Source organism: Argiope bruennichi, chromosome 6, assembly GCF_947563725.1.
Source record: "Argiope bruennichi chromosome 6, qqArgBrue1.1, whole genome shotgun sequence".
Taxonomy (NCBI): domain Eukaryota; kingdom Metazoa; phylum Arthropoda; class Arachnida; order Araneae; family Araneidae; genus Argiope; species Argiope bruennichi.
The window spans coordinates 83,146,944-83,171,990 of NC_079156.1; the positions used below are offsets into that span (position 1 = coordinate 83,146,944).

Below are 25,047 nucleotides of genomic sequence, written 5' to 3' on the forward strand. Positions count from 1 at the left end.
CATTGATATTTTCTAGTAAAATTCTTTTCAACTTTTTGAATATTAATATTGTTATTATAATCACTGAAATTTATGGATGTAACATAATTAAGTATAAAAATAGGAAAATTTAAAACATGATATAGTATGTCAATTTTTAAATATTCTGTCTCTGAAAAGTTTATCGTTTGTGAGAACTTTTAACAACTCAAACCAAGCAGCCGAACCAGAGGACAACATCTGTTCACCAAGTCTAAACTAGATCAGACTTTAACCCTGAAAACACTTTTCAAAAAGGAAAAAAGTGAAGAAAAACAAACAAGTTCACAATGGTTCGATAACTGCTCTATTTCTACTATGCTCGAACTGTTAACGAAACGATTCTAAAAATCAGCTGCCAGGAAAGAAGAAAAATAAACTAAATTCTAAATTCCTTCTGATCATGTTTGGGTTCTATGGAACGGATACCGTTGCTACTAACAATGGCTGTGAAAATATAAAAGAACTAGAGGATGAATAAAAAGAAAAAAAAAGAACAAAATAAAAAAAAAAGAACAAAAATCGGAATCCAGAAGAAAGTGTGTCAAGCTTGTATTCTCAAGGTGATCAAGCGTTTACTTTCTCACGTGTATACAGCCCTTGCGGAGGAGGAGGAATTTTTGCGATGACCGCCCTGTTTTACTCGAATTTCTGGCCGTTACGTCAGTGTTTCTGCGGCCATGAGGTCAAGCATTCAGTGGCGGTGCTTTCTCTTTGTTCTGTCATTCGATGGAACGATAAGGTTGTTAAAAGGGGTATTAAATAGGAAAGGTACTTTTTCAGATGCTCTGATATTTATGAATCTATTATTCATTTTAGTACAATTTAGATTAAGAAGTTTTTAATGGTTTTTCCCTTTTGTATAGTTCTTCAAGCCAAAAGCAATGCAATGCATTGGATAATGCGATAAATTGAACTAATTATTTACACATATTTTTTCAAAGAATATTGTCTTAGAAAGAATTTTTGCTTTCTCATTATTTGACGCATGCGCAAAGAAATTATTGTAAATGCTAAAGAATTCGAAAACGATATTTTGAGAAATCTTCACCTTTCATTCCAAAAAATAACATATTTTCGGCGTTATGTTTGCCTATGAACACAATAAAAAAAAATTAAACAATTTTTTAAAAAAACGTTTTCAACCATAGGGTATATACATTTGACACCAAATTTGTAAATTTCCATCAAATTTTGAATGAAATACATTCAAAGAAATTCTGTATACTGACTAACCAAATACAAGCGGAACCGAGAACTACAAATCTTAAGGAACTAAAATGATAAAATTTGGTACACAAATTTATCATTTAAAATGCAGATTCTTATAAAATTTTAAGCCAAATCGGTTAAAGAGTTGACCATCTATTGGTCTGTTCTTTCGCATGCATGTGACGCAATGACTTAAATAAATGAAATTTCATTTATGATCTTATGACTACAACAGTAGTTCTATGTTAAATTTTGATTTCTTTCGGTCAGAAAAAGGTTTTAAAATGTACATTCTTTGAAACTATGTGTATTAACTACATGAAAAGGATAAATCGCCAAAAAATAGCAAAAGATCTTAGGATCGATTCAATAATTATACTAGATTTAATACATAGACCTATATTTTGAAATTATTGTTCAGCACCGTTATACAAAATATTACCAAACTTCCACAAGATAATAATGCGTGGGGGAAGGCATAATACCTTTATTAAAGATTATGAGAGAAAGTTTCGGAGAGACCATTACCGCTAGTTATTATAAAGAATTATCCCTGTTCTAAATACTACTTGTATGAAATTAAATCATTAATAGCTTCAGTTAACAGTATACATAAAATTATGTGATATATCATAACGCTGAATTAAACATCCCAAAGTATAATAATTTATGTAAATAATTAAATTAGTTTTAATAATGTAAATAACTAAAGTTAAGTTAGTTTCAAACACTAATAATCTGCCTGATATAAAACTATACATTTAAAATTTCACTTTTTTGCCACCTTGAAATTCATATCATATATTATGCTATATGTTAAGAGTGTGGCTTTCAACTTCAGCCATTAGCTCGAAGGTAGCCATAGTTTTTTTTTAAAAATAGGCTCACTGATTTATTCTATTGTGAAAGAAGGCATCTCAAAAAACTAAATTACGACCGATCGAATATACGAAAACATACATGACGATTATTAAAAACCGATGATGAAAAGATTCACCGAGTGATATATAAATAGCTTATTTTTCACCTATTTTGGCAACTTTTAAATGGCACAATGAAGTTCTATGCTGTAAATTAAAAATATCGAGAACGTTAGCGATGTTAGAGAATCAGGCATGGAATTTTCACAATTTGCTCATATAAATAATTTGAATCCGGATTTATGCTCCCAAAATACAACTGGTGAAATAATATATAAAATTTTGCATTGTGAAATTCTTTGTCTAAAGAAGTGCTTCTCGTCAGTTTTATACATCTAAAATATATATTTATTTTGAAATTTTCTGGTTTCCATTGCTGATGGAACAATTTTTAAAATTGTTAATGGTAAAATGTTACTGTTAAACATCAATATCTGTTAATCGTTTCTTATTTCTATTCGAAAAGTTTAAGATTTGAATTCTTTTCGATTTAAATGAGAGCAAACGATAATTCAATGCCTCAAAAAGAAAACCGTCTGTTTTCTTAACTTTTCTTTCAATCGTCTGCAAAACAGCTTTCGCAATTTCCAAACTAATCCAAACATAGGATAAGAATCCTCAAACTTACTATCGTCTCCAAATTTAGACTAAGCCGCTTATCTATAGAAATGTGCTGAAGAGGATGGGGAATTTTCTTCTTTTCCGAAGTTAAGCATGGTTTTACTTACTTACTACTGATTCTTCGGAAAAGTAGCGCATCCTTAAAGAAACAAACCGTAGCTTTTACAGCTTTCGGTACAAGGGAATTATTCTGCTTAAGTTCACTAATTCTTTTACAACTTTAAAGAAAAGTAACTTACTTCACATCCGTTAATGCATTTAAAATGTGCCTAAACTTCTTTGTCCATAATGTGAACATGATACAAACAATTTCGGTTTTTCAATAGTAAAATCGCAGTTTGGTTGTTAGTTTTGAAAAGCATTATGGAATATATTTTCAAAGCATTCATGTAAAACTTAAAAAGTGTTTATTAATTTGTATTCTTTCATAAAATCACGTGTTAAATAGTATATAAAGGTTGAGCAACCAAAGAATGTTTTAATTGATGCCATGTAGACGTTTTGGAGGATAACATGCCATAATGCAGCGCCAAATAATGTATTTTACCGTTAATTATCATTTAATTTTAATTATTACTTGAATGGCAACATTCTAAATTATTCTGTTAATATTTCTTTATTCATATTACATTTTTTATTTCTTCTTCCTTTTAAGCAAGCAAAGAATGTTTTAGTTGATGGCATGTAAATGTTTTGATAGATAACATGCAACAGTGCCTCCCCAAATATTGTATTTTACAGTTAATTATCATTTAATAGAAATATTCTAAATTAATATTTCTTTATTCAGATTATATTTTTTCTTTCTTCTTCCTTTTAATTAATTTCGTTCAAAAGAGTCCTTAATAATTCATCTTCAAAAAAAAAAGAATCATAAACATGATTAGATTCCTAATTGATCATGGAGAACTGTTCCAATCAGATTAACCTTATCAATTTTTTTAGGGCATCGTTTAATATACCTCGCAATTTATTCATAATTTATCCTTTAACCCTCTAAAGTAACTAATTTTTATAATTCCTTTATTTTTTCACTCATACTGTATATTATCAAGTTCATTTATCCAGTTTTATTGTACTCCAGCTATTTCGCATTCTAGTTTTTATCATTTCTTGTTATATTATATGCATTCGTATTTTGTCAATTGATTGTTTCTTTCAAATTGATTGCGTGTATTTTTTTTTTTTTTTTTTTTTTTTTTTTTTTGTACATCTACATCTATACCAAACCAGAAAAGGGCCACATGAGCTCTAGAAATGGAGGTGTGGTGTTGTGTTAAGTGTTTAGTAAAATCATGTAATTGGAGTCTATATATTCTGAAATGTTGTTAGCATAACATAGTACAATTTTAAAAGATATCATAAATTCATTTATATTCACCAAATACTATTCATCAATGGAATGGATATTTTGAAAGCTATATTGCAAACATTAAAAAAATGCAATGCAAATTTAAAAATTCAGGATTAAATATTATAATGATCCCAATTATTCATTTTTTTAAAAATCCCAATTCATATTTTCAATTCAATTTATTTAGACATTCATCTATTATTTATCTCATATTTCTGTCATTGGCACCTGCATCACTTTGAATTTACTTCCCAAATTTGAAAGGCAAGAAAGGTTTCAACATACAATTTGAGTTCATCTTCAGTAAACCCTGATGCATATTAAAATTGGACAAACCTCTGAAGACAACTGATTGATTATCATATCCGTATAATAATATTCGAATATCTTATTATCCCAAGCATGAATTACGATTATAATGCATTAAAGTAAATATCATAAATCAATTTAATGGCCAACACTATCAATTTCATGGGGAAAAACGCCTTCTAGGTCTTCCAAGAACGTAGAAAAATTAACCTATTGTTGCAAGTTTACTTATGATCATTTAGAAGATTGACATTTACCTCCACGTTTTGACTTAAGCATTTGAAAGAAGGTCAATATTTCAATGTAAATTTCTAACAGTAGCATTTCCAAATAGTTTAATATTCTAGGCCTAATGATACCACAAAACCGACAAATTACATTCTTCAGAGATACAACTAGGTCACAGTCGAAAGTGAATAATTTATGTTCATTATTTAAACATGATGCACTGCTGGTGATCGTCATTGCTACGAAAACATATGTTTTAGAGGCTTCAAAGTCGTGCTTCATTCGTTTGCCTTAACTCAATGACATCACACTGAGAAATGACGTCACCTTTAATCGACCTTTTGTCTCCCGAATAGCGCCCTTTGAACCAGCAGCTGTCTCGTAACTAATTTGCAAGGTTTTCGAATCGCTGATACTAACGGAATTTCAGGTATAGGACTTCAAAGGGTCTGTTGTTATTTCATTAGAATAACATGACAGTTGACGTTTCAGCTCGTTAATGATTACGGTAATAGGCTAATTTGTCTTTCAAATTACGACGAATGAATTTGAATTTCTAGGCTTTCTTGAAATGCTGAGTGACTGAATAAGGACTTTGTTGGGTAAAAGTGAATTTGTATGGCTTTTCTGTCAAGTGCATATCTCAGTTCATTATGGACCGGTATTAACTAATTTTTCAAATTCAAGGATAAAAGTGAAATGGATAGAATTCGAATTTAAAAGCTTCTTTGAAAAGAGAACTGACATAATTTCATATCATTCTATTCAAAGATCTAATTGTATTCCTTGTTCCCTGCTTATGAGATTTTTGTTTCAGACATATGAAGATTTCTTTCTTGGGATTCAGTTCCAAAAGTAATTCAGTTTAAGCATCACCAATGCATTTCTGACATTAAAAATATCAAAATTTTGAAAGAATGATTGTTTTCAAATGTATCATTAATTTTGAATTCATTTTATTTCTATTTTTTTTATTAAACTATACTTTTATTATATATACTTTATTTATATTATTATACTATTTTTTTTAAAATTATACAAGAATTTGAAATGAAATGATTTAAATTCAGTGTTGCTTTTAGTTGAAATTTACAGTTGCTTTTAGTTGAAATTCACTGTTGCTTTTAGTTGAAATTAAATGTGACGTGTAAGATATGTTTCAAACTTGAAATATGTTTATATTCAATCAAGTTCAAAATTTGTTTTAAATTATTTTCTACAATTTATAAGTTATTGTCAAACCATAAAATTTGGCTTGCTTTTTGAACATTATTGGCGTAATTTTATTTTGTTTGCTAATACTTACTTTAAAAAAAGCAAATTTTAATCTGCATTTTTTTTTTTTTTTTTTTTGCAAACGATAATTTTTAAAATTGTTGGTTAGTTCTGATACATTACCAGGCTAAATAATAAATCGTATAATATAGTCCAGTCCATATAACATTCGCAGATGTGTAATTTCATCTACACTAAATAAAATAACGCATTTCAATAAAATGGAATAAAGATGCTGATTACCTCTGATCGAATTTCATTTTCATACAATAAATATGGACCTTCCATCATAATTACTATTTAAATGACATTTAAATTTTCTTGAGAAATTAGTGACAACTATTTTTGACGATTAGAAGTCGTCTGACAAGTAAATCCATTATGCTTATAAATCATTATGGGTGGGGACGAAATCAGTGTTGTCAGCGCCTGAAATTCTGAAAGCTCAAGTTTCAAAATTTTCAGAAATCCTTTAAAAGCTAATGAAGTCAAATAAATAAATAAAAAGAGTGGAAAAAAAAGAAACAAAAAATAACCATGTTTTATTTCTTAAAAACATGTCTCCACCTAAAGTTAAGTTTATAATAAAACAATTTAAAGAAAGAAAGTTGCAATGCTAAACTATTTATCCCACTAGAAACAGCTTAACTAAAACCGGTTAACCTGTCACATAGTTGTTATACTTGTTATGTTAACATCTCAATTTTAATCCCTTTACTTGAAATGTTGTCACAATAGTAGTTGTGTTAAGGATTTGAAATGTGTTTATTCTGTTTCTTATAGCATGATTTGATTCAGAATAAATACTGTAGGCTTAAATTTTAAAATGTAATAAATGAATTTATGGGGGCTGGCTTATATTTGTATACGATTCCGTTTTTTAGAAATATGGTTCTTCGAAATAATTATTAAAAACTGCATCATAATTTTTTGTAATGATTTCAATAATGTAAATCTTTAGTAGTAATAAAGATAAATGTGTATGCGTTGGCACTCAACAGACCAGTCCGTCTGACATACAGCTACAAATTTGATATACGTATATTTACGTGGATGAAAATGTGTACTTCACAGCGATTTTTGAAATTCCAATTAGAATTTTGATTCATTAAAAATTATGCCAATTATTAGAGTTTTTTCATGTTAATTTTCGAAAATGAACCAAACTAAATTTCACACCATTTCAAAATTTAAAAAAAAATTATTCTTTTAATGGTACAAACTTAATAGTCATGCAAATTTTTCCTGAATTTTGACAAATTTTTAAAAATATTATTTTTTTTGTCTTATTTTCAATAACAGATTACATTATTACCCTGAAATTCAAGCCGTTTTCATCATTTCGTCAAAAATTTAATCACATAATTTTCTCCCATTGTTGAAAGTTTAAGAAGAAATATAAAATATCTGTGTAGTTTATATGACGAACTAAAAAATAGAAATTACAATATAACGGAAATTACAAGATGGATAATGATGTCGTGTCCGCGTTACCACGAAAAGGGGGTGCAGTAGCTTCTGAGGGTAAAGACACCTGGGCACGCAAGGGCAGAAGTCTGACTTCTAGTTCATATGAAGATGAAACTCACACATTCGCTTGCACAACCCCGTTTTAGAAAGGGGCACATTCACACACCTCACAGGTAGAACATAGACGAAGAAAAACCATGTCCGAACCGGGATTCGAACTCGAGACGCGCAGATCACGGGGAAGATGCTCTACCCCTATACAAGGACGCCGGCAGAAGATAGGTGAGCCACACATTTACGTTTTTAATAGCCCTGTGATCTCATGGAATTGATCTTCACTGGAAATACCCGTGTACAGAATGGTCAGAATTTATGAAAGATACAGTAGTTTCCCGATTATCTGCGCCTGCCGCACTAAGTTTTTTTTTATTTCTTCCAAGCAAAGAGAAAATGCTTCCAAAGCAAGAAGCAAACACAAATGACTGATTTCTTCAAAAAGGTGCAGTTTTACAGTTATGCTTTTGTAATTACATAATACATTACAGTATTAAAACAGTACATATGTATTCATTTTTCTGTGTATCCTTGACGCCTCTCGTAAGTACAAAGCACTTTTCTATTTTCATTAACAAAATGCATTTTAGGCTAGTTTTGAGTGATATACTAAAATATTAAGCGTTAGTTAAACATTCCCTGCTGTTTATTTTACGTTTTATTGTATATAAAACAATTTTTCAAAGTTGGAATGGCTGTTTTCTCTTTTGCTATACCCGTTTTTAACTGTTTTCGGATTATCCGCGATTTTTGTTATCCGCGGCGGCCGCGCCACCCAATTCCGCGGATAATCGAGAGTGTACTGTAATTAAAATAACATGATTTTAAATATCTGACAATTTGGGGAAATAATGGACATGATGTTATATTTAAATGATTTAATTGAAATTAAATATACCCAATATCATCGGCAATCCGCCTGGTATCAGAAGGTTTTACGTTCGGTACATCTTAAATTACGTTTTCGGAAAAAATTTATACCACATTACGTTCAACCAAAAATTCTTTTACTTAAAGTCTTTTGAAATTTATATGCAAAGCTCTATTTACGATCCCTGCCACATATTCCGAATAAATAGCTGCCATCACCAAACCTATTCGTTTCCCTGTTCAATTTAACAATATTGATCCCAAGTTGAAAATTTATACGATTCAGCTTACAAACTGGCTCTTAAACAGGCAAAACTTCCATCCGTATTGATCAAAGAAAGAAGAAAAAAGTCTGTTCACTCTTTCCGGACCATGATTGAACATATTTACGACCGTAAAAGAATTTTCCTATCACTTCCTAAATCATGGCAGATTCTTACTGATCATCAAATCAGGTCAATCGGTGAATTGCTATGAGAAAGCGAAAGCTTTCCATTGTTTCCAACCAAATGCTGCAAAATGTCTGCTTGTTCTGGGGAGGAATGGGGTTTTAAAAGACCAGCTCAAATGATAGGTGTGTGGTCACATGCAAGGGTTTTGAATCGCTCATAATAAAAGTGGAGAATCTTCTGAAGGTGAAAAATGGGAAAGTGATGAGCTGTCTGTGGCGAATCGTGACAGTTAAAATGTGATTCGGCGTGCCGTCCCGAGCTTTACGACAATTGTGCCAAAGAAAATAGCTTACATTTCATTTTTTTAAAAGTTATTGTCTGATATACAAAGCGAATTTCACTTCCTCCAAAGGTGTAAGAGGAGTTTAAAAAGAGTTAAAAGAAATACAGCTGTTTTATAAACTAATTCGAAGGTTCAATATAATTTTTGCTCAAACACAAGACCGATGTTCCGCAAAAAGATATTAGTTTTAATTTCATTTCAGCAATTTTAGTGTTAAATGGTATTCGATTTTTACTTCAATAAAAATAAACAAAGGATTCGTATTATTTTTATATGTATTTCAAAACAACATCGAATTCAGCATTCAACGTTTTTTATTCCACGTTTCTAATTGATATCACAATAAAAAAAAAAAGCTTTCATCAACTGCGTTTTCGTAGATTACTTTTAATCGGAATCTTAAAAATTATATATTTTTAGTATAAAAGATGATTTTTGGTAAAAATAAGTAGAATTTTTTAAACTTCCAAATAACAGATATGACACATACATGTATCAAAAAATGCTGAATTTCATAAAATAATAAATTGCACCAAGCATAAATACCGAGAAGTAAAATAAGTATGACTAATTGAACAATAAAAGCGAATAAATTTATACCAAAAAAGTGCTTAAAGTATTAAAAATATTGAAGAATCATTACACAAAAGAAAATTAATCTATCTCAAAAGTGATAAAATTCGATTCCGAAAACGCTAAACTGCATTTCTTCAGAAATATATTATCATATCTGAAATTATTAATAAAATAATTTTATAAACAACTATTAGATTTTTTTTTCGCTTGTGATTCACTGGTGAATATCAATTATTTGCAGTTAATGAAATGAAATACTCACGGAGTCGTAACTTTTCAGAAAGCTATTTTACTATAATTAAAAAAAATTGTAACGCACTAATTCAGAAAACGTTCATATTGCTCATCAGTTTTGCATACTAGCATCGACATCAGTCAAATTATTTACAAATTAACTAATGGTAGAAATTTAAAAAAAAAGAAAATCATATTCAAATTTAGAAATAAAGAATAAAAGAATAAAGAAAGAATTAAAAATATTTATAAGCAAATAGAATGAAATGATAATTTGTTTCACACACGCATTCAAAATTTTAAATTTCGACTTCCTTTTAGAAATTTCAAAAATGATTTGATGAAATCTTTCGATGCAATATTTAAAGTTACTTACTTGAATGTGAAGAGTTAAAATTGGACTTTTCAAAGCTTCTCTGTCAATTTCTTTGACGAGATATAGGTCAGCCATTTGGTCATGCATTTCGAAAAGACCCTTTTCATTACCTAAATTAAAAAATATAAATTAGTGGGTCATTAATATTATTACGTAAATAAAAAACCCCTATTGCATAAAATAATATGAAATTCACAAATGAAAACACAGTCAAAAACATTCTAAATTAATGAGTGAATAAAATTTATAAGTACAAGATTTATTTAATATTTTTATTCGAAGTATATTTTAGAAAATAAAATTCTCCAATGATTCTTTGTTAACATTATCATAGAAATAATTTTTTATTGGAGGAAGGATAAAAAAAAGTAACATATAATAAAAAATAATTTTGTATTTATTAAGATTCATTATATGAGTAAACTTATGAAACGAATAGTAATTACAATATTCAGCTACTATCGTACATGGACAGACAAACCAAAATCAGTATATATGAGATCATAGTAAAGTTTGTTCTGATCTTTAAATTTTATTTTAAATTTTATGTAATAAAAAATAATGGCTGATATTCTAAAATTTTAAAATGAATTGATTAACCTTTATATCAAATCAAAGGCAATAAACAACTAGGAGGGAGGAAAATGAATTTCAAAAATAATTTGTTTATTAAATTTTCTCAATCATTCTCTATGAATAATTTAGTTTAATTTCTTGACGAATCTTATTTAATGAATGTGATGTGAAAATTATTGTATTTCACTTCAACTGTATTTTAACCCTTTCACTACTGACTCAACCTAACCAGTCGAATAAATTCTGTACTAACGGGCAGGTTTTTGTTTTAAACTTGTGGTTTAGGATGTAAAATGAGTTATCACCTAGAATTTTCTCGTTTTACAACTTGCCAGAAATTGGCAAGTTGGGTTAGTAGTGAAAAGGTTAAAGCTCCAAATTGTTTTAAAAATTGTTACATAGCATGACGGAACATTGATACATATAATGCGACATGTTTCAAATTATTTACAATAAAAAAGTTGAAATACATAATACAGGATCTATTTCTCTAATCATGACTGAACTAAATAATTTTTGAATTATGAAAGATAGACATAGATTTCCAACCAGAAAAACGCTTCAAGTGACGTTAAGAATTATATTTAATAAATAAATCAAATACTGAAAAATTATGACATCTAAATTTTTATTTCTTGTCATAGTTGGCGAAATATTCTTACTACACAAGCATTCAAACAAAACAAAATAGTCTCCTCTTCTGTGTACAAAACGAATTGAAACTTATCAAAACTTTGAACGATTATTATTTTAGACAATTTTATTTTTTTTAAATCCACCAATAGCTTATGATGTTTACATACTGTAGCATTTCATTGGCATAAATTAAGAAAATATTAAACACCGAAATATTTATCTTTGTGACATTTAGAATATTTTTTTCGTTTAGAAATATATACCTAACTTTGACAGTTTAGAAATTAACTACTGCTCTAAAAGTAGAGTGCTGTAAACATAATCAATTCATTAAATTATATCCTATCTCTCGTAACCTTGAAGTCCTTAAGGTCATGAAATAATAAACTATTTACCCCCCCCCCTTCTTAAAGAGAGAAAATTCGAATCATTACCTTGAATGATGGAGTACCGTAATGGAGCGTTAACACCAACGTCTTGATCATAAGCATGAATGGGTGGATCCAGAGAAAGCTTCACTCTAATTCTTGCACCCTGCATTTTAATTAAGAGATACAAACATAAAGATAGTTAATAGAAAGTTATGTAAAAGTCAATGAGAATCCAGAAATTTGATCTATGGGTTACATATTTTCACTTACAGTAATGGCAGCAGCTTCTAAAACATGGGTTTTGTACACCTCTTTCGTAAATACAGGATTTTGGTCATCTGAATCTTTTAGTCGAATGGTCATTGTAGTCACCGAACTTTTGCTTTCCGGGCTGCCATGATCCTAGAAAAAAAAGTGGTCGAATAAGCAAAATGAACACCAATAAGATAACAATGACATCAGGTTTAGTTTGGTTATATTAACGTCCCGTTTTAAAGCAACACTAGGGCTGTCTTGGGACGGACCTCGTAATTTTGAACCGCCGTCAGATGACGGGGGCGACACCTGAGCTGAACCCCCTATCCAAACTTCACACTATACCAGCGGGAGGACGTTTGGTTCGACGGATTTAAAGTGCAAGAGACTGGCTCACGCGACGGTTCTTCGATGGAATTGGGTCTCAAACTGAAACCTACCGGTTTCGAAGCCGAAATCTTATACTAGCAACAATGATGTAAGGAATTCAATTTTGAGTATTATAAATGTATACATTATATGATAATCCATATCGGTTTATAAATAACAAATAATTTTTTTATCAAAAAATACTCCAACATGCGACATATTAATATCAGGTTTTCCAGTAACATAAAAAGATTAAAAACATATTTATTTTATAACTCGAATGTACTCAAAAATGTTTCTAAAAATTATAAAATTCATTTTTATTATGAAGTGTTTCTGGTCATAACAGCTAAAAGCAAGAGAAAAAAATTTAAACGGAAGATTTTTCTTCATTTTCTTATTGATTTTAGTAGTGGAAAAATCTCCAATGTGTAGTAAAATTTATCTATGTACCAGAAACACTCTCTGAGCATTCAGGTTTTTAATCCGCTTGATTCCAGAATCTAATTCTTATTCTTACAGAGCTACATTTGATTTTCAAAACTTCCTCAGTATTATTCAGTACTCATCAAACGCATTAAGAAATTCTAGTTCAAACAAGGAAGCATAAGATTGTAGCGGTTACACAACTCTACGACCTTCTCTTTTCATACAACAGATGGCGTTACCTTATTAAGTATATTTCCCATGATCCTTCTTGGAGGGTCATTATTAGATTCTATTCTAAGGGAGTGTCGTGTATTTTCGCATTCGTGTTCATTTTGTCTTGTGAAATGCGGATATTAGTAAATAATTATATAACTGCTCCTGAAACTCATCTATTATTTTCATCTACTTCATAATGAAGTTATAAAGAATCTCATCCCTCTGCAAAAATTAATTTATATACAAAAATTAATTTATATACAATTTATATCACAAATTCTCTTGTAAATTTTAGAAATGTTAAATTATCAAAGAGTAGCAAAATATTGAAATATATAGCTAAAATTTAATAAGGAAGCAATTACAGCTCTCAGAGTAAAGGACATTTATTTCAAATGATGAAATCCAAAGAAGTTAATCATGAAATCAAAATTTTTATTTATATATTTTATGATAGAAGATTGTATTAGCATTTCGCATCCTCTATAGCAAGAGTTAACAAATTAAAATTTAGTACTAAATTCGACGCCGAAAAAAAATTCACATTTTTCGTTGTAGATACGGTGATCTATGTCCGCATGTAAAATATATTTAAAAAAAGAATATTAATGATATCAATGGGAATAGTAAAAAATTAATAAGCAAAAGCGTTATTCGTTGACTCCGATTTCGAATAATTACTAAATTTATATGGCTTTTAACTTCTAATTATAAGAATAATTTCTGTCATATCTATTTCGGTAATATTTAAAACTAAAATAATTCTAACTTTCAACAGAAATGAACAAGTTGCATTAAGTACATAATGAAATAATATTAGAAATAATGTCTAACATTTTTTGTTGAAAATATTTGTTTTCCGCGGTTTTCAGTTTCGTTTAACTCAAACGCTTCCAAATTATTTATGAAAAACAAACTCGAACCATCGAAATCTTTGAATCCTGTTGATTGGATTCCAATGGCAAAATTAATTGAACTAAATTTGGAATCTGATAACATAATAAACAATCATCGCTTCCTCAATCAATTTTGCAATCAATTTGACATTGAAAGTATATTTTTTTCCATCCCTATTCATTAATAAAGCATTTTTTTTCTCAACCTTGGCCTACCGATAAAGCTATATCCATTCTCCAAATACAAACATGCCACGATTAACAACCGATTCATTAACTTTATATAAAAAATTATCTTCCAATAACCAGCAAAGGCTTAACGGTATAATTACGAACACCTGTCGAAGTTTGCATTCCATCATTGTTCATTATGTATTCGAAGGGTATCACGGGGCCAAAAATGAGCTACACCCTTCTACAAATATTTCCTTATTGAAAGATGCTCAAAATGAAATTGCGACACACATCCTTGCATTGCACAGGGTTGAATCCGCACCCATCTGCGTCACATGGGATCTAACCCCTAACATAATATCAAACAACCTTGGCAGCAGCATGAAGTTAATATGGATGTTAGTAACTAATTGAGTTTTGACGTGCAAGGATTAAGAATTTTGTCACTTTAATTCTGTCAATGTCAATAATTAGTACTTTCTCCCGTTATAAAAGACCCCAGGGCATAACGGGATGTGCAGTAATTATGATATTTTCTTGAAAAGGGAAAATGAAATTAATGTATATATTCACAAGGGGATGCAGCCTATTTATACAACTATTTGGCCTAGACCTTGGCTAGGTTTCCTTGAAATTAAAGCGCTTTCATTAACCTTGATGACAAAAATTGGAAATAAATTTTATATCTGAATGTCATCAAAAGTTAATTTCAAATTGGTATTAGAGAATTTAATATTTTTTTACCGTCTAGCCTTCAAGAAAATTATGATATATTTTTATAAATCATTTTTGGTTAAAATGACATGCAATTTCCAGAACATGTGGAAATACCGTTAGACCTGTAATTAAGACTAACTTCTTCCTTTACAAACATTTATTTTTCTATCATTTGACGTCATTTTGGTTTCAAAACTATTTGCTAATAATCATTAAGAAAAAGAAATATGGAGAAACTCTTGACTTCTTTCAAACGAACTCAAATTCCATCGAAAATTTAACCCGCAGTTAAGGCATACAGTTTAAGATGCACTACTCTGGAATTTTGAATAACAACAACCGAATTAAATATTTCAAAGATTATCGAATGAAATCTCCGGTAACGTAGGTAAAAGCAGAGTGAATAAAATTTTGGAAGAATGTCTACAAAATTCTCTTTATTCTAAACAGAATTTTTAAGTATTGTCATTATAAATTTGCATTTTTATAGTATAAACCTAACAGCAATATTTTAACTCAAAAAACTTACATTGTCAAAACAGAAATCGCAATACATTATTTATTTTTTTTCAAGGGATCAAAATTAATTTTCCCGGATTGAAAATTGTCAAATATCATATACTCTTAAACATGCAATAGACAATTTCTTTGATAAAGCATGTTTGAAAATTTCACATTCATATCAAAAGCAAATAGATATTCAATTTTTTTCAAAATAAACTCTATTTATATATCCCCAAAGGAACTGCATACGTTTATTTTAATCATACCCTTTAAGTTTAATCAACCATAAAATATGAAACATTTCCTCTAAGAGCTATTTACACTTCAAAAAATTAAAAATAATGTAACACGAATCATATTACATGTAAAAATGCATCCAATCCTAATGAAATTGTTCCAGTTTTCTTTCAAAAAAAGATGGAACGTAACCTGAAATCAGACTTCCAAAACACTCTCTTCTTTTTTTCACCTTCTTGTTGAATCAAAATGAAAAGTAATGAACCGTTCTAAATGAAGGTCTGAGATTTCCCTTAAGCATTCCAGAACGCGTTCATTGTTAAACAATAATTTATCACTCGAGTAAGAAAGTTAACCTTCACTATATTTAAGCTCTGCGTGATACAAATTATTTTCTAGTCTTCACGAAATGATTATAGTTCATCAAATGCTTTGAAATCACTTTTTTGTTTCGAATTGAATAATTCAGCATTTTCTTTCGATTTGTTTTCCATTTGGAATAAAACGGTCTAAATTTAACTTTAAAATTAGATGTTAACATAGGAATAAGGTATTTGTTCGTATAAAAGCGATGCATTTTCTTTCATGGTGTATTTTCGGCGAATTTAGACAAAAGAAGAATTCTATTCATTATTTTCTTTAAAAGAGAACATAAAATGTATATTCCTGGGAAATGCATTAAATAGAGCACATTTACGTTTTATTCTCAATACATGAATTTTAAGATTTGGATTTACTATTTTAGAACAAAAGATTTTTTTAAATGCATAAGCTCAAATCACATTATAAACAAAAATACTTACTTTGAATGTAAGAACATTCATTATACACGCAATCACAAGCAATAACAACTTTTTAAATCTAAAGAGATTACTTAGAATGTTTTTGTTTGTCTTTAAAAGTAATGATCTGTCATGATCTGGAATACTGCCTCTTACTTCATAACAATTTCCAAAAAAGAGTGCATGTTTATTTTTATTTTTACAAAAAGTAACAAGACAGATGTTCCAATTTGAGTACAACCAGTTTAATGATTCTCTCTTTTCCATAAGTCAAAATAAAATTATTTTATTCGTTTGCTTTATAGTAATTGATTTGCTGAATAAACATATTTTATAAATATAATATACTTCTTTCATTTCTTTTCTTTGGGAAATTATATATTTTCTTGCTGAAAATTATAATTAATTGAACCTAATTAACCACTGATATTAAGTAATTAAATTTCATTGTATATATGCAGAGTATTAATATGAAATGTATAATTTGCAAGCTATTCTTCTCTCTATAAAGTATTTTGTTTTGAATTCTTTTACTAATTCCAAAAATACAGAAATCCTAATTTGTGAGTTAGGCATAGAGAATACCAAAAGCTATCTGTATGCTTTGAATGACGATAACGTTTGTAATTAATGACATACAACAAGATTTTCATTGATTAATTATTAAAAATTTATTAATCCATGAATTAATTTGAGATACGCAACTATTAAAGTAAGTTTTGATAGAATTCTTGTTAAACTATGGTTGGAGCCAAAAGAGAGAACCGAGTCCTCCTGCTTTTCTCAACACTCAAGTATCTCAATCCTGGCAGTTTTCTTTTTTAAAAATCTGTACATAATGTTTAAAATTCAGAACTAGCAACAATCGGAGAGTTGAGAACAGCAATTGAAAGAGAATCATGCCGAATGCAAATAATATGATGAATTATTTTTGGAATCTTGTGAAGTGGAATTTCCTCCAATGCTTAATCAACAATACGAATATTTTGATTATTTCAATTAAATATATGATAGATTGGTATTCTTCGCATTTGTTTATTGAGTCAAAAAATATAACAATTATAAAAATCACAAACTAGAAATCGTTTGATAAATTTGAAAGAGGCATTTATTAATATCATTTATAAGTAGAATAAGACAGAAACAACGGCATAGAATCAGCTTAAAAACATTAAGATAACCTTGAATCCTTAAGTAGCAATCTTTAATGTAAACTTATTAGAACCACTGCATCCGCAATACAAATAATTTGCTGCTGACAACATCACTGATTTAGCACAAATATCATCGCTACTGACAAATATTTATGCTAATCCTTTAAAAAGAATTTATTAAAAAAATCTAGTCCTTGATTGTCTTCACATTTTTCAATTTTAATTTTATATTCATAAGCACAAAGGCATGAAGTCTTACAACAAAATATTTGCTAAAGATCACGTGAACGATGTAGCAAGTGTTTAGTCTACACGCCCATCACTTAGTCGATGAATGGCAAATTATTTTCAGTACAAGAAAAATTCTCCATTAAAACTCGTGTCCCTGATTGTTGTTCAATTTGTTCTGCCCTTGAACCTACCTTTATGAGTAAAATACGTTTCTGGACTGAAAAATAGATTCACATTATTTTCCTAACGGGGAATTCTTGGATGACGTCCAAGGATTCCTGATCCCTTCATTATTTTGCTTTTTCCGCAATCAGTAATGAATTCTAATTCATTGACCTTGGACATGCGGAGAAAGTTTTGTCAGGATAAAACCAGTCTTGTATCAGTCCACAGCCCCAGATGGAAATATTCATTGTCGCTTTGATTCCTACCATCTGTTATTTAAGCACTTTAAAATTTATTTTATTTGAATTTAATTCAAATAGAAGGGAATTGCCACATAAAATATTTCTTTAGAAATCTTATCAATTCAAATTTATAAGTGCTTATGACTTTCAAGGATTAAAAAATTTGCAATTAGTTTCTTCAGTGCCATTTGTTGCTGTTCGTCAATTTTTTTATTGGCTTCTTGTAGTCAATACAGAATCTGTATCAGTAAAGTTTTTATAGGTTGATCAAGATAACCATATATCTAATTTAACACAATTGTTCTATCATGATTCGTACCATCTGTTATTCAAGTAATTTTAAATTTTTTTTATGTGAATTTAATTAAAATAGAGAGAAATTGCTGGATAAATTTTTTCCTAAGAAGCCATATCAATTCAAATTTATAAGTCCATATCTCTCAAAGATTTAAAAATTTGCAATTGGTTTCTTCAGTGTCACTCGTTGTTCATCAAATTTTTTATCGATTCCTTGCAAATGATACAGAGTCCGTATCAGCAAATTTTTATAATGGTTGATCACGATAACTATATCTCTAATCTATCAGGATTATCCACAAAAGCAATCCCTCTATTTCCTAATTACTCTATAGATTATTTTTTAAATTATCATTTTTATGCATCTTGTAAGTGATGCCTAGATTTATCTCTAATGAAAGAATACAAGAGTAGGTAAGTCCAAAGGAGGCTGTCTTTCAAAAATGTGACAAAGGTGAAAAGAATTGTTCTATTCCGATGCTTCCATTATTCCCTTATTTAAAATTTAAAAACTAGAAAATTGTTATTTTTTTTTTTTTTAAAAAAATAATATAAATTAAAAATAAGTGCTCTGTTTTTTAACTGAAAGGATTTTTTTTAATTTTCCGGAAACTTCGAATATATTTATATAGTTTTAAATTCACAAAATATCTGATTGGATCAATTTACATTTATACGGTCTTTAGCAGAGTTTTATAAAATTTGTAGATATATTGTTTTTAGAATCAAGTAACAAATCATACTAATTTGCAATTAACAACAAAGAGTTTTCAAATTCCTTTCCAACTTAATGCAGATAATAATAATTTTTTCAGTATACTTTTATAAATTCAAATATCATCTCACTGAATTCTTATTTAAAAAAAGGTATATAAACGTCTTCATTGAATGTTTGTAAAACAATAGTTCAAACTATCCTAGCATTTTAAATTTTAATACCTTATAATCTTGTGCTTTTAAATACGATAATTTTGTAATCGGATAAAAATATATATTTTACAAAGCATTCAGTGATGCAAACTTTGTTTAGTCTCTTAAAATAATCTTTTCAATGCTGTTTATAAAATTATAGCGAATTTCATGCAGCTAATATTCTAAAAAGAAAAATGGAAAAAATTTTTTTCTTTAACCAATGAAATAGCTGCATGTGATAAAATTGACAATATCTTCGTTATACGTAACTACGTCGTGCTTGAGTTACATTCAGGTCAATGTTTCTCTATTTATTTTTCCTTTTAGCAAACTATATCAAAGCTAACCACAGTTGATATTAATGAAATAAATATTATTATTATTTCCATAATGGCCTAACATTAATATTGTTCAGAATTATCTATATAAGATATTGTATAAAATAGAGTAATCTTGCTTTTCTGTCCATTTTTCGTACAAACTCCAATGAATAATTCTAGAATTTAAATAAATGCCTTTCTAGAATTTAAATAAATACAACTCTGTTTAAAGATCAAATTTATAGATCGTATTTATTTTATTTCTCATACAATTAAATCTAGTCTCTAACATCTGCCGATTAATTAAATTTAATATCTGACGGTAGATATTTAATAATAATACTGCCGTTAAAGCAAATAAAGTTTAGTATATTTTTGCGGCTTAAATTATTTTATTAATGGAAATTTTAGATAAAATAAACTTGATCATAGGAAGGGATTTTATACAAGGAAAGTAAATAAATGACCAACACAAACAAAATTAACTAAGTTACCATAAGTCTAAATAGGAACAAAGATTTTCATTCATAACTTAATTTCTTTTACTGTTTTATCAATGTCAATATCTCAAGGTCGGAAGTCTTATATCTTTTAATTCACTGCTTCTCCATCAAACCATCAAATTATTTAAAGGAAGCGGTCCTTTGAAATGTCGCTTGAACAGTCATCGCATAGTTCATTCAAAATGTTTATACTTCTAACATGACCACACAAGGGAGAGTGTAGTATTCTAGACTCATTCGTCATATTTTATTTTAAATGTCAAATACATGTACTAAAATCTTTTATCTGCTCCCTCAATAAGAACAGAATTTTGTTTTTTTCTTTTGCAGATTTGATCACGTCAGGCTCAATCCTGAATAAATTTTTGTCACCTTCCCCAATAAAGCCCTCCTCCAAGAAATATTAACTTCATAAAAATTCTCGAACACATACTATCCACCAAATATTTCCTTATATTATTATTGTACTGTGTATAGTTGCTGTGTTATTCTTTTATGTACTGTATGTAAACTTTAACACTTTTTTTCTTCTGAATGAATCTTTCCATGTATATCTATTCAAATGCCAGGGGATTCCAGAGATTCCATATTCGGAGATATTTTGTGGCGAAAAGAAAAGAAAAAGAAAGAACATAAAATTACGCATAAAATTACTCAGATGCAGTTTTAAGTATTTTTCAGTCTTAGACAATCTACATTTTGAAGATCCTGTATTAAAAAAGCGGTAAATTTAATTTCACACCTCAACATATTTTTAATATGATAATAACTTATTTTAAGTAAACATGTTGTATTTAATTAATTTTGTGAATTTTTATTTATGTACTGTACAATCCAGAATATCCAGTTCGCTACTATCTGGTTTCCGTATACTATTCGTCCTAATTTTCTTTTATTGTAATTAAATGAGAAACACAAGGCACTGCAAAAGCAGTCATCTATTAAAGACTTTTCAAAAACTAAAAACTATAAATTTTGACTCTTATCTTCGGGTAACCATTTCATATCTGTGTAATCATTTATCAGTGAAAAATAAAATCAGTTTGAGTCAATTTTCTTAAGATCTAGGCCTACGATTTTTTTTTTTTTTTTTTTTTTTTTTTTTACGTTTTCCGCATTTAAGTTAGGCATTACAGAATTTGTGTTAAAATGTGAACAGTCTATATTCTTTAACTTTTTTTCTCTAATAAATTTTAGAAACACGCAGCGCAGTATATAAACATATAAACTACTAGCACAGTGCCTTCTATTTTAACTCGACACGTTACTGGCAACTGCTTCTATGATTCACCGGCCACGGCTGTGTTCACATTCTACATAGCTTGAAATAAACAGAGGGCTTAGTACTCAATAAGAAGAGAGAAAATAATATTATAGCAGTGTTTTTGATATAAAAACTTTGTTTTCTGATACTGGTGGGCAAAGAAAAGAGTTCATAGAACTCCGGCCTCTCTGGGGTTTTTTTGTAACCCAATTCTGTCCTTCTGTCACATTAGGTCAGATATCGGCAGTGTATTGTCTCCAAACTGTCTGGAATCTATGTTTGTACATAATATTACTGAAGCCGAAGATAGGTTTAATAAATATTTTCTAATAACTAAGTGAATATAATGAAAATATAGAAACCTAACTAATCATACTTGGTGAAATACTAATATCCTAATATTTAATCATCTGCTGAGTTTATACTTTTCAAAATGATATATTTGGCATCCAGGAAAAAGGTAATTTTATAATCCTCCTGTTTGCAGCTACCTTTCATTTTAGTGGACCTAGGCAACTGCCTGAATGAAAATTCGCCACTAACGTGACTCCACTAAGAATTAGTACCAATAATCATGTTCAATACTATTTTACTTTTAAAAGGGATTTCATAAAGGTTTTTGAAGGTCTGCAATTGCGCCCTTCTCACCATCCTCTCCTCAAGCAAAACCATAGAGGTGAAAACCCAACACAGCAGTTCTTTTCCTATTGGCCATCAAACTAGCGACCTTCAACGTAGCCATGACTCAATGACAAAAAAAAAACTTGCAAGACCCTCTTCCTACTAAGTAACGGTTGTCCGTTATCCTGCCGTTAGGTGATCAGGGAAAACATCAGCGTCATCGCTAAAACGTTAACGCCTGCAGCTATAATTTCTCTTGGCATTTTTTTTTTCTTCCCACATCGCAATCAAACATAGCTTTGTTAAGTGCAGCGTTGTTTGTCCTTCACTCAGTGTTTTTTGAATGAGATGGCGATTAAGACTCGGTATGGGATGGGCCAAAATGCAGTTTAAAAAAATAATGATGATGGTGATCATACAAAAGGATAAGAACTGCGTGTTACGCAAGATAATAATATTTGTTTTTCAGTTAATCGGGTTACCAAGAGGGAAAATTGTTAACGAAAAGTTAAGAGGAAATTAAAGAATTGCATAAAAACATCATTTTTCTTTAGCCAATATTGGATGGACCACATTTAGATAATTTCATGTTTATTATTTATTATTTCTATTTCATGACTACAAACAAACAAATTATGTTATAATGCTACCTATTTAAATAGACTATCCCTACCTTGGTATCTCTTAACTACAATAGAAAAGGGGGGGGGTCTAATTGGAATGTAGAACTGAATCATAAACAATTTACGCGGGGCCAACATGATAAAGATAATTGTAATTATAATAAAAAAATATAAAAACATTATTCTTTTCTCATTTATAGAATTTAAAAACACATAAAATATTTTATGCTTTTTAACTTCATCAAATAAATAATAGTCGTTAATACCATATTTCTATAAAAAAAATTCGGTTAAAATAATTCAAAATAAAACAAACAGAGCAAGAGCAAATATATATATATATATAATTTTATTAAATTTTATAATTTGATAACATTAAAAAAGTTTAATTAAAGAGTTAATTAAAATTAAATTAAAAAGTTTAATTAAAGAAATTTATAATTTGATTTGATTGATATTAATTATTTATAATTTTTATTAAACTGATCACAATAAATAAAAACGATATTTTAAAAAAAAATTGCAATACACATTTGTTGCACACAATTAAAATTTAGTAAATGAAATTTTAAATCATTTTGTATTCTTCAAACATAAAAACAGCTACTTACAGATGCCTGTATGAGAAGCTTGAACTCCCTTGATCCATAGTCATAATCTAGAGGTTTGTTGACTACAAGGATTCCTTCAATAGGATCGGACAAAGCAAAGGAATTGTTTTCATTCCCACCCTACAAAAATATATCGATATCAGAAATACATACAACCAGAAATTTAATATGAACAAAATCCTATAACAATAATATAATCAAAAAATAAAAACAAATTCCTTATAAAAGCAAAAAGAAAGTTTGTAATTAATATTAAACCTATGTTCTAAATTCACCAAATTTCATTCTTCAATTCTTAATTCTTACTAAAATACATTTTCAAAACATAATATTCAGATCTTAAAACAAACATACAGGTTCTGGGCATAAATAAACTATTAAAAAAACAACTGAAGCATTTAAAAATCTTAAATGGCAACACAGTAAATTTTGATTAATTTAATTTAAAATGATAGTTCCAATTAATTGAATAGTTTAGATTAGCTTAGAATGATATTCTACTTTTTAAATTAATATTAATAATTATATTTTTACTAAGCTTTTCTTCAAAAAGTCTGCAGCTATTTACATGGAGAACACTCAAGAGACAGGAAATGTTACGTATCGCATTCAAAACATCAAGTTGCCTCTGGTTATAATGAAAGCCTGGAACCCTCGTAATATCCTGTGCAAAGGAACATCCACCATATTGTCTTAGGGACATAGTTTGAATATCTCCCATTTTTTCATCTGGTATAGGAACAGAAACCAACTGAATTCAACCCTATCCAAACACTCACTTTTAAGAGAAGATGGTGGTGCAATGGTGCAAGTCCTTGGTGATGGCCTTGCAGGATGCTTATACCAGATGACAGAGAGATCGGAAAGATGGATCAGAAGATATGCATGACTAGATTTTTCGCTTGCTACAGAATACTGTAGACCCATTAAAGCTTAGATAAAGCAATAAACAGATTGTTTCAAATTGATTTTAAATTCGATGGCAAATACGTTGCGAACACTTAATAAATTCCAGAATGATCTATTAATATCCTTATAGAACGGTGGATATCTCTGTCTGTTGTCTTCATCTGAGATTTTTTTTTTTGCATAATTTTTCTCTGAAATTTATTATTTTAAAATTCCTTCTCGTGGATTAATCTGCATTTTTAACACTTCTTAAGTAAATTGTTAAATGCAGGTCATCATCCCTTTTGGAATTGCGCAATGAAAATTTTGAGATATGAAAGTTACATTCATTATAAATATACCTCAAATTAATTATCTGGTTATACGAGAAATCTCTCAATATCTTCTAAAATTACAGTACACTCCCGAGTATTCGGTTCGTGGCTATCCGGCCTAATTTTCTTTTATCGTAATTAAATGAGGAAGGCAAGGCATTGCATTGGCAACATCAAACAACAAATTGTAAAATTTGACTCTTTGAATTGTAAAAATTGTAAAATTTGACTCTTTGAATTGTAAAAATTGTAAAATTTGACTCTTTAAATTGTAAAATTTGACTCTTTAAATTGTAAAATTTCACTCTTTAAATTGTAAAATTTGACTCTTATCTTAAGGTTACCTTTACATATTTTTGTAACCATTTATCAGTGAATATTAAAATCAGTTTGAGTCAATTTTCTTAAAAATTAGGCCTACAATTTACATTAATATTTTGCTTATATTTCATTTATTTAAGTCAAGC

At 28.9% G+C, this 25,047-nt stretch overlaps 1 protein-coding gene across 2 annotated transcripts in view; it reads right to left on the reverse strand.

Moving 5' to 3' along the window:
- Positions 1–25,047, reverse strand: part of LOC129971459 (protocadherin Fat 4-like) — a 246,097-nt gene that overhangs the window by 101,653 nt on the left and 119,397 nt on the right. For both annotated transcript variants that reach the window (XM_056085239.1, XM_056085240.1), the window contains exons 8-11: positions 23,358–23,477; positions 12,106–12,237; positions 11,899–11,998; positions 10,253–10,362 (exon numbers count right to left, since the gene is read on the reverse strand). In XM_056085239.1, the coding sequence (XP_055941214.1) occupies positions 10,253–10,362; positions 11,899–11,998; positions 12,106–12,237; positions 23,358–23,477 (462 nt within the window). The remainder of the gene's footprint in view (positions 1–10,252; positions 10,363–11,898; positions 11,999–12,105; positions 12,238–23,357; positions 23,478–25,047) is intronic.